Here is a 13,667-nt window from a genome sequence, read left to right as displayed (position 1 = left end):
AACCTCTAGACACTATGCTTAGTGAAAGAAGCCAGACACAGAAGGTCATGTGTGGTGTGACTCCATTTACACGAAACATCAGAGTCGGCAAAACCATGGAGACAAAAGACAGACCAGGGATTGCCAGCGGCAGTGGGAGGGGTTGGGGAAGTAACTGTTAACTGGTACAGGGGTGATGAAAATGTCTTGGAACTCCGTAGAGGTGATGGTTACACAGCATTAGTATGAATGTACTAAATGCCATTGAATTGTATCTTTTAAAATGGTAGGTGGTTAATTTTGTTATGTGAATTTTACCTCAAAACATGTCTTTCTCAGACTCACCTTGGTAGCACATACACTAGAAAATGTTTTTCTACTTAAAAAAAAGAAAGGGCTGATCACAGCAGTGGTATATAGCTGATTCTAGACTTTACTTCAAGATAAGTGTTTTCTCAGATATCTGAAGTTTTCTCAAATTACATCCATTACCACAATTAAAGGGAAAGGGAGAGGTCCCGCTGTCCGTGTGTTGCTATCATTCTCCAAAGTGACCGGGGCACTTCAGTGTGCTTCTAGTGTAGACTCCCTGGCAAAGATTCTTGGCCAACTCCACATTTTGTTTCTTTCCTATGTCACTCTCATTTTATTTCCTGTGGTGACCAGAAAAAAGATGTGAGAGTGAGTTAGGAATTCTCCATAGGTGGCACTGAAATTAGTTGTAAGTAAATTCTCTTAAGATTTTTTTCTTAAAGGCAAAACAAACCCCTTTTATGTTGTGTACTTCACCTTCCAGTCTGGCCATTCTGAGATACTTACCTCCCCAAATCCACCTTTCCCCAGGACTCGGAACTCCTCGAAGTACTTTTCTGACACCGGCTGCATCTCAAAGACTTTCCACTGCAGAAACTTGTCATAGAAGGGGCTGGCCAGGAAATCCTGGAAGGGCTGGTCCTGCAAGAAGGCCATGACCTCGGCCTTGGCCTGTGCTACCAGGGCTATCTGTTCTTCCTCGGCGGAGGCTGCTTGGCACTTGGGAGCCAGTGCTGGGCTGAGGAAGGGGTGTGGGTGCCCTGGAGCAGGGGCAGCCCCACAAGTGGCCAGCAGCCCCTGTAGCATGCTGCCTTTGACAGGGCCCTCTTCAGCCAGCTCCCAGCTCTGCACCTCCTCCAGGAAGGCCACGGCCTCTTGGTACCGGGGCACAGTGGCTAGAAAGTCCCTAAAGAGGCGACGGCCAATGGGTTGCTGCTCGCACAGGCTGTTGAAGTCCTGAGGCAGGGACTGGCGGAGCTGGGTGCAGCTCTGTGGCCCGGGCAGCGCCAGACTCCGGCGTCGCCGCTGCAGCTCCCTGCTGTCTCCGTCTGAGGACTTCCGGGCTTGCAGGTAGGCCGTGTTGGCGATCAGGTTGTCCAGGCCCCCCATGTCGACCATGACTGAACACAGGGTAAGCTCCCGGCACAAGAAAAGGAAGGCTGGAAGGCGTTGGTGGGGACCCAATCAGGTCTGGGGGCCAGCTGACTGGTTTTCTTGCCGGGTTCAGTAGCTTCCAGAGGATTTACAGCGAGAGCCCTCTAGTCTGTGGGTGGGACTGGTGGAGGGTACAGAAGGAGGTTTCTCTCGTAAGAAGCTTTGCTGGCTATGTATAGCTGGCCAGGGAAAGGCACACCACAGGTCACGCTCCTGTCCCCGAGAGGAAAGCAGCCTGACACACCTGTGGGGGCTACTTGTTCATCATGGGAGCCTTTTCCAGATGCCTCTGCTCCCTGAATAGGCAGCTACCACTCTCCAAAGGAAAGGAGTCCCCATCAGGTGGTCTGCTGTTTGTTGCTTACAGCATTATTTTGTTAAGCTGTTTCTAATTTGACACATCTCCTGCCAGGCTCAAGCTATGTAAATGCTTAGCAGCGCCAAGCCAAGTCAGGAAGAGGAACGGTGAGAAGCAGAAGAGGTTTTCTTCCTTGTCTAGCAGTCTGACTCAGAGCAGGTTCCGGGGTTGGGGGGGGACACTCTGAAATTTTGAGTCCTGAGATGTGTTCCCAGAGGCCCTCGGGGACTCGCGTTGTGGCCCTCAAGTGGGTGGTGGCTTTCCCACAGCCACTTGCATGCTGAACATGCCTGCAGCTATTGTCCAGTTATGGCTTTCCTCGTTCCCAGGAGCCTGAGACCTCAAGTACTAGGCTATGAGAAGAGGGGGCGGTCATCTTGACCTGAAACTTCCCAGGAAGTGACATAAGCAGAAAGAGAACACCACTTCACCACCTGTGGTTGCAACGGTCCTGAGGGCACAATCTACTGAGCAGAATCTGAATGTGAAGGAACCTCCTGCATTGAGAGGCTGAGAGCCCCGGGCAGTGCGCTTTCAGGCGTGGCCCCTCCACATCTTTGCCAACACCCCCTCAAGAAGCCAGGAAGCTTCCCTTCACAGAGATCACTCAGAGCCGCCCCAGACCACGACCTCACAAAGAACAGAAATTGGTTTAGACAGAGATCAGGCTAAGAACCTCTGCTCCAAAAATAACACTTGTGTCCTACAGGGAAAGAGTACTCAGGCTTTTTCTTCACAAAGCAAGGCTAAGGCAGCTTAAACACAAAGTCATTCAGTATTATGCCAGAGTTTAAAAGGGAAAAAGAGAAAGAGAGAGAAAGGAGGAGGGGGGAAAAAGCCGGTCAGCCTTTTTCCAAACAAACAACTTCTAGCACACACTCTTGTCAAAACATCATCATGACTGCCTCCGTCTGCCTGTCAGAGCCTGCCCACCGTTCCCCAGAGAAGATACACGCTTGGCCTCACGCTCCCAAGAATTATGTAATGACCTCGTGGGTGCCCTTTGGCTTTGCACTGCTGAGCTGTAAGCCATCACCCCTATAGTAGAGATGGATCAGCCACACCAGGGACCACTGCTCAGAAGAGGCCATACCATCGGCTTTGAATCTCACACAAGAAATGTTGGTGCTTTTTTTTGTTCTTGGGGCCACATTTCTGAGTAGTGAAAAATCAGTCTGATTTCGCTCTTCAGGAGGAAATGCCTTTTCCTGTGTTTTTTATGAATACAATGGCAATTTAACAGGGCAGAACTTTGAGAAAATGGTAGAACTGTCATCACATGAATATTTAACCTTATCACTGGGGAAAAAAAAGAATACTTTTTACTGACGACCGTGCATGCTATGAACTGCTTGACTCCACTTGGACTAATACTTTATCTCTCGTCATCACTTCACCCAGCACTGCCCAATAGAAATATGCAAATCACACGTGTAATTTAAGGTCTTCTAGTAGCCACAATAAAAAAGGTAAAGAAAAAAACGAGTGAAACTAACTTAAAAGTCATTTCTTATTTAGCCCAGTAGATGCACAATATTATCACTTCAATACATGTAATTGATATAAAAGTTGTTAATGAGATATTTTACATCCATTTTTTATGTCCTGAGTTTTTAAAATATGTTTGTATTTGACACTTAACTACATATACATCTCATTTCAAATTATCTACATTTCAAATGCTCAGCAGACATATGTGGCCCATGGCTACCTTATTGGACAGCACAAAATTAACCCTTCCTTACTTAGTTTTGTCATTAAGTAAGAGAAATTGTTCTTAGGTTTGTTTGTTTTCTAATCAGTAATTCCACAGACCATCTGTGTAAAACAAAACAAAACAAAACAAAAAACAAACAAACCTTCACTCTCTTATTCACTAAAAACCATCTGACTGATGAGAACACAATTTAGATAATATTTGAACACCAAGTTTAGAAATTATATAATAACTACATGTTGTCTACTGGCAATTTAAAAGAGAGTATCATTATTTTTAAGTTTTACCCACCTGCAGAAAAAAAAAAAAAGAGGTCTGTCTAAAATGGAACATTTTGGGGGCGCCTGGGTGGCTCAGTGGGTTAAGCCGCTGCCTTCGGCTCAGGTCATGATCTCAGGGTCCTGGGATCGAGCCCCGCATCGGGCTCTCTGCTCAGCAGGGAGCCTGCTTCCCTCTCTCTCTCTCCCCACCTGCCTCTCTGCCTACTTGTGATCTCTGTCTGTCAAATAAATAAAATCTTTAAAAAAAAAAAAAAATAAAAAAAAATAAAATGGAACATTTTGGGTGCCTGGGTGGCTCAGTGGGTTAAGCCTCTGCCTTCAGCTCAGGTCATGATCCCAGGGTCCTGGAATCGAGGCTTGCATGGGGCTCTCTGCTCAGCAGGGTACCTGCTTTCCCTTCTCTCTGCCTACTTGTGATATCTCTCTCTCTGTCAAATAAATACATTTTTTTTAATCTAAAAAAATTAAAAAATAAAATGGAAAACTTCGTATGATTACTAACAATTAGAGTCCAGGGCTTTTCCCACCTTGATGAAACAGTAACTGTAGATCCAATTAAAGAACAGCACTGTATCCTTAGCTTGAGAAGCAGAGCCAAGGACTGGGTACATTCAGGATACCCTGTGCCCATGGGGAAAAGTACAAGAAAACCTGAACTAGAGATGTGACCCAACGGTTATAAGCACTAACTCCAGCCCCCCTTGGGAGAGCTGAATTTCAGCTCTAGGGAGGCCTAGCTGTGTGATCTTCAGCAAGTTACTTAACTTTTCTGAGCTTTAGTCTCATTATCTGAAAACAGAAATAATCAGTGTTGATTCTTAAGTAGGTTCTTTAGAGAATTAAATGCCAAATCTATCATCAAGACTTAATCTAAAATTATGCTTTTCTTTCTTTTTTTTTTTTTTTAAGATTTTATTTATTTATCAGAGAGGGGGGGGGAGAGTGAGCACAGGCAGACAGAATGGCAGGCAGAGGCAGAGGGAGAAGTAGGCTCCCTGCTGAGCAAGGAGCCCGATGTGGGACTTGATCCCAGGACACTGGAATCATGACCTGAGCTGAAGGCAGCTGCTTAACCAACTGAGCCAACCAGGCGTCCCTAAAATTATGCTTTTCTGATACACAGAGGGGAGGTAGGAAGGACCTAAGCAATGTGGAAGAAGGTAGACTTCTGTGTGAAATGTTCACCTGGCGTAGAGCAGCCAACTCAGGGTTTACGTGATCTTGGGAAGTTGTGGGGTCTGGTGCAGCTGGAAGACAGAATAGATGTGTTAAGTAAGCGATGCACTACTTCTAACGATAAACAATTCCAATGAAATGATTTACGACATTGTGCCATAAAAACAGAGAGTAAACTCTGTCATGTAGAAAGAGGAGATATTTCATTTGGGAAAAAAATTTTTTTATGATGGGGAAAACATGAAATTATTTTACTACCTTTTACGACTAATTTTGTCATAATAAAGAAAAAACAATGCTCTTTACCCACGTCTTCCATTACATTTTGCAGCATGTGGTTTAAAGCATACTGCTGATATGTATGTTCTTCTTCTTCTTCTTTTTTTTTTTAAGACTTTATTTATTTGACAAAGAGATGAATCCAGAGAGCACAAGTGGGGGAATGGCAGAGGGAGAAGAGAGAACAAGGCTCTGCACTGAGCACAGGGATCCTGATACCGGGCTCCATCTCAGAACCCAGGGATCATGACCTGAGCTGAAGGCAGATGTTTAACCATCTGAGCCATGCAGGCATCCCTGATGTGTATGTTCTTAAATTTTAAAATACTCTGCTGTCATATGACATTTGAAACTCAAAGAACATATAAAAATTAGGTTAAATTAGTTATATGGTAGACTTGGTTTGTTTCTCATCCTAGGATAAGGAAAACAGTGAAGCAAAGTGTCTAGAGAGAACGTGACCCTCTTTTACAATCCACAGTTTTCTGCGTGGCTCAATAGCACATGTATTGGAGGATGGAGAATTATGAAATAATATAACTTGACATGATGTGATCTCAGAAACAAGATACTTTGTACATTGAATGTAACTTCTGAAGTAGACTAATAGGTTAGCATTGGATATCCAAAAAAGCTAGATTATTCTTCAACTTCTGACTTAAATCTTTCCATAGAAAAGATTTTGCTTTTTTCTTTTAGTAGAAGCCCTCTACTGGAAGGAAAAGCAAAAGGGTCTTTATCCTTCCAACAAGAGCCGAGCACACTTTATATTTGAATAGTCTGAAGAAGTCAAGGATATCTTATTGGTTAAAATTTGTTGAATACTAAACAGAGAACAGAGGGAGTTAGAAAATTTTAGACTACTGTTTCACTGCAGTTACAGAATTTTCTCACAAAAAATTAGTTTTCAAGCACGTTGTCTTTTCTGTTGAAATACTGAATAGTAAGACCAATGAGTTCTGGATTTTCTTCTTCTTCTGGATTTTCTTCAGCAGAGTTCTAGAGACTTCTAAAGTTTTCTCAGTGAAATTAGAAAGGAGTGATATACAAGGTATTTTCAGAGAACTAAGTATAAAAATCATATAGGAGATAAAAATCACTATTTTATCTAGCATTTTAAGAAATATTTTTTCTATGGAAAATCTCAAACATGCATATAGGTACAGAGAATAGTAAAATGAACTTTCCCATTCTCATCACCTGATTTTATTATTGGCATTATCAGCATTTTGCCAATTTTCTTTCACTTTCATCTAACACCCTCTTGTTTTGTTTGTTTTTTAAATTTTTATTTATTTATTTTTGTTTTAAGAGAGAGAGCATGAGAATTGGTGAGGGGCAGAAGGAGCAGGAAAGAGAATCTTTTTTTTTTTTTTTAAGATTTTATTTATTTATTTGACACAGAGAGAGATCACAAGTAGGCAGAGAGAAGGGGAGGCAGGCTCCGTGCTGAGCAGAGAGCTCGATGGGGGATTCGGGGGGGTTCGGGTTGGGGGTGTGGGGGTTGTGGTTGGGGGTGTGGGCGTGGGGGGGTAGAGTGAGTGCTCTCTTCAGAACCCAACTCTGCTGGCCCTCTGACCTTGGACTTCCAACCTCCAGAACTGTAAGTAAATTTCTGTTGTTTATAAGCCACCCAGTCTATGGTAGTTTGTTATGGCAGCCGGAGCAGGTTAATACGGCAAAGGAAGATGGCAGGTGAGTCCCCGGGGGATGCAGATCAGAAAAGGGCAAAGTCAGAGAGAGTATCTGTGAACAAATAGGCCAGTGATCAGCATAATGATCTTGCCATTATCACCCTTAACACAACTACCAATATTTTTTAATATAATCTATTATCCAGAAAAAACCCTGTATGTGTTAAGCCTTGACATGTAGGGGTTTCTTTATTACCCAACCCAGTTTAGCTTATCTTAAAATTGTTTACAGCTTGGGTATGTTACTACTTCTCCCTGGCCAAAGGCTATCTGAAAACACCCACACATGTATTCATTCATTCAGAACACTGAGTGAGCATCTGCTGTGTATCAGAGAGCACAACCAGGTCCTACAGGTGCAATGACGGATGAGAGCCCAGACATCTGCCTTCTTTCTTCTTCTCTTCAACATGTCTTTATTGGGATCAACCATGTGCCTGGCATTGTGCTGGAGCTCTGGCCACAGTGGGGAGCCGAAGCAGATGTGGTCACTGCCTTCATGGAACTTGTCATCTAGTGAGGAAAACAACATTAAATGTGTGATTCTCGAGTAAAGCAGAGGCAGCGGGGGAAGACGGCGGCAGCCGTGCCACAGCGGGCCTGGACCGTGGAGCAGCTGCGCAGTGAGCAGCTACCTAAGAAGGACATTATCAAGTTTCTACAGGACCACGGTTCAGATTTGTTTCTTGCAGAACATAAGTTATTAGGAAACATTAAAAATGTGGCCAAGACAGCTAACAAGGACCATTTGGTTACAGCCTACAACCATTTTTTTTTTAAGATTTTATTTATTTATTTGACAGAGAGAAATCACAAGTAGATGGAGAGGCAGGCAGAGAGAGAGAGGGAAGCAGGCTCCCTGCTGAGCAGAGAGCCCGATGTGGGACTCGATCCCAGGACTCTGAGATCATGACCTGAGCCGAAGGCAGTGGCTTAACCCACTGAGCCACCCAGGCACCCCTACAACCATTTTTTTGAAAGTAAGCGTTTCAAGGGTATGGAAAGTATAAGTAAAGTGTCTGAACAGGTGAAAAATGTGAAGCTTAATGAAGATAAACCCAAAGAAACCAAGTCTGAAGAGACTCTGGATGAGGGTCCACCAAAATATATAAAATCTGTTCTTAAAAAAGGAGATAAAACCAACTTTCCCAAAAAGGGAGATGTTGTTCACTGCTGATATACAGGAACACTACAGGATGGGACTGTTTTTGATACTAATATTCAAACGAGCTCAAAGAAGAAGAAAAATGCCAAGCCTTTGAGTGTTAAGGTTGGACTAGGCAAAGTTATCGGAGGATGGGACGAAGCAGTCTTATCTATGAGTAAAGGAGAAAAGGCTCGACTAGAGATTGAGCCAGAATGGGCTTATGGAAAGAAAGGACAGCCTGATGCCAAAATTCCACCAAATGCAAAACTCATTTTTGAAGTAGAATTAGTGGATATTGACTGAAATAGCAGCAATGCTTCAGATATAATGACATCAGCAACAATAAAACATTGCCTTGAAGAAACTTATGTAACTAATTAGAGCTGGTTACTATTGTAAGGGAAGAGTCGACTGGAAAATTCAAGAGCTCAGATATTGTTTATCCAATCCCCAACTTTTAATATACGCAATCCATTATAATTCCCTAAAGTTTGAAATATTTTACTACAGCTATGTAAAATACTGGTTAAGGAGAAATGACTTTCCTTTACCTGTTGTAAACTAAAAGGCTCAATAAAAACATATTCAGTGTCAAAAAAAAAAAAAATGGGTGATTCTCCACATGTGTCAAGTGATCCAGCAGAGTTTATGTGATACCATGACCATGCAAGACAGGGGAATTGGCCAGCCAGTTCAGGGGGCACTGAATGTTGTTCTGAAGGGAAGGGGGGGTGAGGAGCATTTCCAGAAGCAGGAGCAGCCCATTCAATGTCAAAGACCAGTGGAGTGCCATGAATGAGACTGCAGGGACAGCTAAAAATCAAACCATCCTTTTAAGGATTTGGTCTCTGTCCTAAGAGCAAGGAGAGGCCCTCAGAGTGTTTAGCCACATAACATGGTTTATATTTCTGTGGGTTCTCATGATCAAGGATATTTGAACTGACTCCTGTGTTGTGCCGCGTATTCTGGGGGTGGGGGGTTGCCAGGGAGAGATAGTTAGTATAGTCTTGGTTAACTGGTTAAATGTGCTATTTTAATAAAATATTGAAACTCAAAAAGATTTAGCAGTTCGGAGGTCACTGGAGAGCTGGGCAAGAGCAGTTTCAATGGTGTGGTATGATGAAAGCTTTATTAGTCAGTTCAGTAGAGAATGGAAGGAGGTAAATTGGAGGCAGCTGGTATAAGCTACTCTTCTGAGGAATTTTGCTCAAGGGTATGATCACTGGAGTCAGTGGCCAAGGTAGGGAGGGAAAGATCAGATCACTGTAGGAGAAGAGGTCAGGGAATTTAGAAACAAGGGTACAAAGCATCATCCATGTGAAGATTAAAATCACCAAGAATTACCCAAAGGGAAGTGATGGACAAACTGACAAAGAACGGGGCTAGCATTTACAAAGAACAAAGGAGAGTGACTGGGAAGACTGTGATGACTGGTGGTCTAATGACCTGAGAGTCAGAGCTGGGAGGGAAGCAGCAGCAGAAAGAAATGAAGGCATTTTGCACATTGCCAGCTTCAGTAATATGAGGGAGCAGGAAGATTGCAGAAGAAGCAGGGTCTTCAAGGGAGGGACACGTTTCAGTGAGAATAAGAAAGTGTGGATGAAACCAAGAGCTAGTTCTTTGGAAAGATAAACAAAAATAGGTAAACTTTAGCCAGCCTTAACAAGGAAAAAAAAAAAAAAGGAGAGAGAGGACCCATATACACAAAATCAGAAATGAAACAGAAGGAACAGCTGACACCACAAAAATACAAAGGTTTATAAGATGTTAATATAAGAAAGTATATGTCAACAAACTGGGACAACAGGAAGAAACAGATAAACTTCTAGGAACATAAAATCTTCCAAGCCTGAATCAGGAAAAAAGAAAATCCGAACAGACCAACCAGTAATAACAAAATTGAATCGGTAATCAAAAAGCGACCAACAAACAAAAGTCCAGAGTCAGATGGATTCACAGGTGAATTCAACCAAATACTAAAAGAAGAGTCCATGCCTTTTCTCCTCAATTTTTTTTAATAAAAAAAAATACAAGAGGAAGGAAAGCTCCCAAATACATTCTAGTGAGGCCAGCATTATCCTGATACCCAAACCAGACAAATACACTAAAAAAAGAAAAGAAAATTATAAGCCAATATCCCTGATGAACATAGATGCAAAAATCCTCAAAATAGTAGCAAACCTCATTTAATAATATATATAAAAAAAATAATATATGGAAAAGATCATGCACCACCATCAAGTGGAATTTATTCTGGAGATGCAAGTACAGTTCAATAGTCACAAATCAATCAATGTGATACACCACATTATCAAAATGAAGGATAAAAATCAGATGATTATCTCAATAGATGCAGAAAAGCATTTGAAGAAATTCAACATCGGTTCATGATAAAAACTCTCAACAGACTGGGTTTAGAGGGAATGAACCTCAACATAATAAAGGCAATATAAGAAACACACAGCTAGCATCAATGGTGAGAAACCGAGAGCTTTTCTTTTAAGACTGGGAACAAGACAAGGATTCCACTCTCCGTACTTTCATTCAGCGTAATACTGAAGGCCCTAGACACAGCAATCAGACCAAAAAACAAAAAACAGAACAAAATAAAAAAGGAATAAAAAGCATCCATATTGGCATACTGGTAAGGAAGAAGTTAAACTGTCACTATTTGCAGAGAACATGATAATATACATAGAAAACCCTCAAGATGCCACAAAGCAACTATGAGAACTCATAAATGAATTCAGCAAAGTAGCAGGTCACAAGAGTAATACACAGAGATTGGTTGTGCTTCTGCACACTAACAGTAAAGTAGCAGAAAGAGAAATTAAGAAAATGCTTCAATTAACAATTGCACCAAAAAGGATGAAACACCTAGGAATAAACTTAACCAAGGAGGTAAAAGACTGGTTTTCTGAAAACTATAAAACTTTAGTAAAAGAAATTGAAGACAACACAAATGAATGGAAATATGTACCATGCTCATAGGTTAGAAGAATTAATATTGCTAAAATGCCTATAACTACCCAAAGCAACACATAGATTCAGATTTTAATCTGAAATACCAAAAAGCATTTTTTTTCCAAAAGCATTCTTCACAAACTAGAACAAAAAAATAGCAAAATTTGTATGGAAACACAAAAGACCATGAATAGCTAAAGCAATCTTGAGAAAGAACAAAACTTGGAGATATCACAATGCTGGATTTCAAGGTATACTACAAAGCAGCAATAATTAAAACAGTATGGTATTGGCACAAAAATAGGCACACAGATTAATGGAACAGAATAGGGAGCCCAGAAATGACCCCATGATCATATGGTCAATTAATCTTTGACAAAGGGGGCAAGAAAATACAATTAGGGGGGTGTCAGGGTGGCTCCATGGGTTGAGCATCTGACTTCAGCTCAGGTCATGATCTTGGGGTCCTGAGATTGAGCCCCATATTGGGCTCCATGCTCAGCAGGAGTCTACTTGTCCCCTTCCTGCTGCCCCTCCCCCAGCTCATGCTCTCTGTCTCAAATAAATACATAAAAAACATTTTTTTAAAAGAATATATAATTAGGAAAAGACAGTCTCTTCAACAAATGGTACTGGGAAAACTGAACAGCTACATGTCAAAGAATGAAACTGAAGCACTTTCTTACATCATCCACAAAAATGAACTCAAGATGGATTACAGACCTAAATGTGAGACCTGAAATCATAAAACTCCTAGAAAAAAACACAGGCAGTAATTTCTTTGACATCAGTCATAGATGTCCCTTCTCGGCAAGGGAAGCAAAAGCAAAAATGAACTACTGGGATGACATAGACCCTTGACTTATCAAGGGGTCTGTCTATGCTCACTCACAAGACCTCAGTTCCAGGCCTTCTGTCCTCAAAAAAATTAAAAACAGAATTCCCTTATGACAACAATTCCACTACTGGGTATTTACCCAAGGAAAATGAAAACACTAACTCAAAAAGATACTAACTCAAAAAGGTATGTTTATTGCAGCATTACTTACAATAGCCAAGAGAGGTAAATGACTAAATGTCCATCAATAGACAAATGGATAAAGATGTGGTATTTATACACAGGAGACTATTACTCACCACGGAAAGGAATGAGATCTTGCCATTTGTGACAACATGGGTGGACCTAGAGAGTATTACCTTAAGTGAAATAAGTCACACAGAGAAGGACGAAATTTAAAAAATGGAATGAATGAGTAAACAAAGAAACAAAAGGCAGAAACAAACTCTTATAAATATAAAGAACAAACAAGTGGTGGCCGGAGGGGACTGGGGTAGAGCATTGGGTAAAATGGGTGAAGGGGTGTGGCAGATACAAGCTTCCAATTATCAAATCAATGAATCATGGGGATAAAAGGTATGAAATAGGGAATATAGTCCATGATATCATTGTTTGGTGACAATGTTATGAACCTGGACTGGATCCTGGCAGAAGAACCAAGCGACGCTCAGAGACTTTGGGAGGACCGGAGGTTTATTTAACAACAGTGGGCTCAGACAAGATTATTCTTCAAAGGTCTGAGCCCTGAGCACAAGTAGGGAGGGGAATTTATACCCATCTACTTCCACATACTTGGTACTTTTGGTGTGTGCAGGAAACAGGGTAGGAAAGAAGAACCTGGAAGGGCTTTGGGACAGGGACTGGAATTCCCTTGCTGGTTTGGTCAGCCATCTTAGAGTACAGCTTTTCCTTATCAACAGATGTTAGCTACACTTGTGAGCATAGCATAATGTAGAGACTTGTCAAATAACTAGGTTGTACATCTGACACTAATGTCATATTGTGTGTCAACTATACTTCAATTGAAAAAAAAAAGTGAAGGAAACTTTCAAAGATGAGAATGGAGGAAATTTTGTTGGGGTAACTACCAGAAGGCACAAAGGAAGTTCAGAATTTGGGAGGAGTCGGGGAGGAGTGAATAAAAGGAGACATAAAGAACTACTTGGGGTTAGATTTGAGAGAATGTGAGGTGACCTGGAAAGTATGGGTTTCTTGTGTTTTCAGACTTAGCGAGGAATGAAGGGCCAGATGAGATTGATGGCTCAGCAACTCGACAGTGGTGGCCAGGCCCTGAGAGTTGAAGCAGGGAGTGGTGCTGGCCTGGATGCTGGAGCTGATCCTACTAGTCCTTCCTGACCACTGTGTTTTGGGAGGCCTTATGGAGAGTACTTGGGCACCCTCCCACCTGGTCCATGTGCATGGAGCTTGCAGAGGGGAGGTCTGAGCTGAGCTGGAAGGATCTGGAGCATTTTTGTGGTTAGATGCAGGTTTGAGGTTGCACCAGGACTTCAAGGGTAATTCCTTTTGCTTTGCATCCACCCAGGACCTAACAGCAGGGCTGCAGTGGAGGTGGGAGGGCTCCAGCACTCCCTAAGCTTTATCAAGAGGTCTGTGTGTACCCACTCACAAGACCTCAGTTCCAGGCTATCTGCTGACAGAAATCTAGCACTACAGCTCAGGGTTGTCAAGTGGTTTTGAAAGCAGAAGGTATGGAAATGATCCTAGTCCATATTTTTTATCCTTAAGTTTTAAGCCTATTGTTAGAAA

The 13,667-nt window shown here is 42.0% G+C and overlaps 1 protein-coding gene and 1 pseudogene across 1 annotated transcript in view; one reads left to right on the top strand and one right to left on the bottom strand.

Moving 5' to 3' along the window:
* GRK7 (G protein-coupled receptor kinase 7) overlaps window positions 1–3,329 on the bottom strand; it is a 28,204-nt gene extending 24,875 nt beyond the window's left edge. The window contains exon 1 of the mRNA XM_004754495.3: window positions 799–3,329. Coding sequence (XP_004754552.1) covers window positions 799–1,410 — 612 coding nt within the window. The 5' untranslated portion in view covers window positions 1,411–3,329. The remainder of the gene's footprint in view (window positions 1–798) is intronic.
* Window positions 3,330–7,486: 4,157 nt separating this feature from the next.
* Window positions 7,487–8,705, top strand: LOC101693378 (annotated as a pseudogene).
* Window positions 8,706–13,667: the final 4,962 nt, after the last annotated feature.

The sequence above is a fragment of the Mustela putorius genome, unplaced genomic scaffold (genome assembly GCF_011764305.1).
Source record: "Mustela putorius furo isolate JIRA1106 unplaced genomic scaffold, ASM1176430v1.1 tig00003834_pilon_pilon_pilon, whole genome shotgun sequence".
Taxonomy (NCBI): Eukaryota; Metazoa; Chordata; class Mammalia; order Carnivora; family Mustelidae; genus Mustela; species Mustela putorius.
This window is presented reverse-complemented; position numbering and strand designations above follow the sequence as displayed.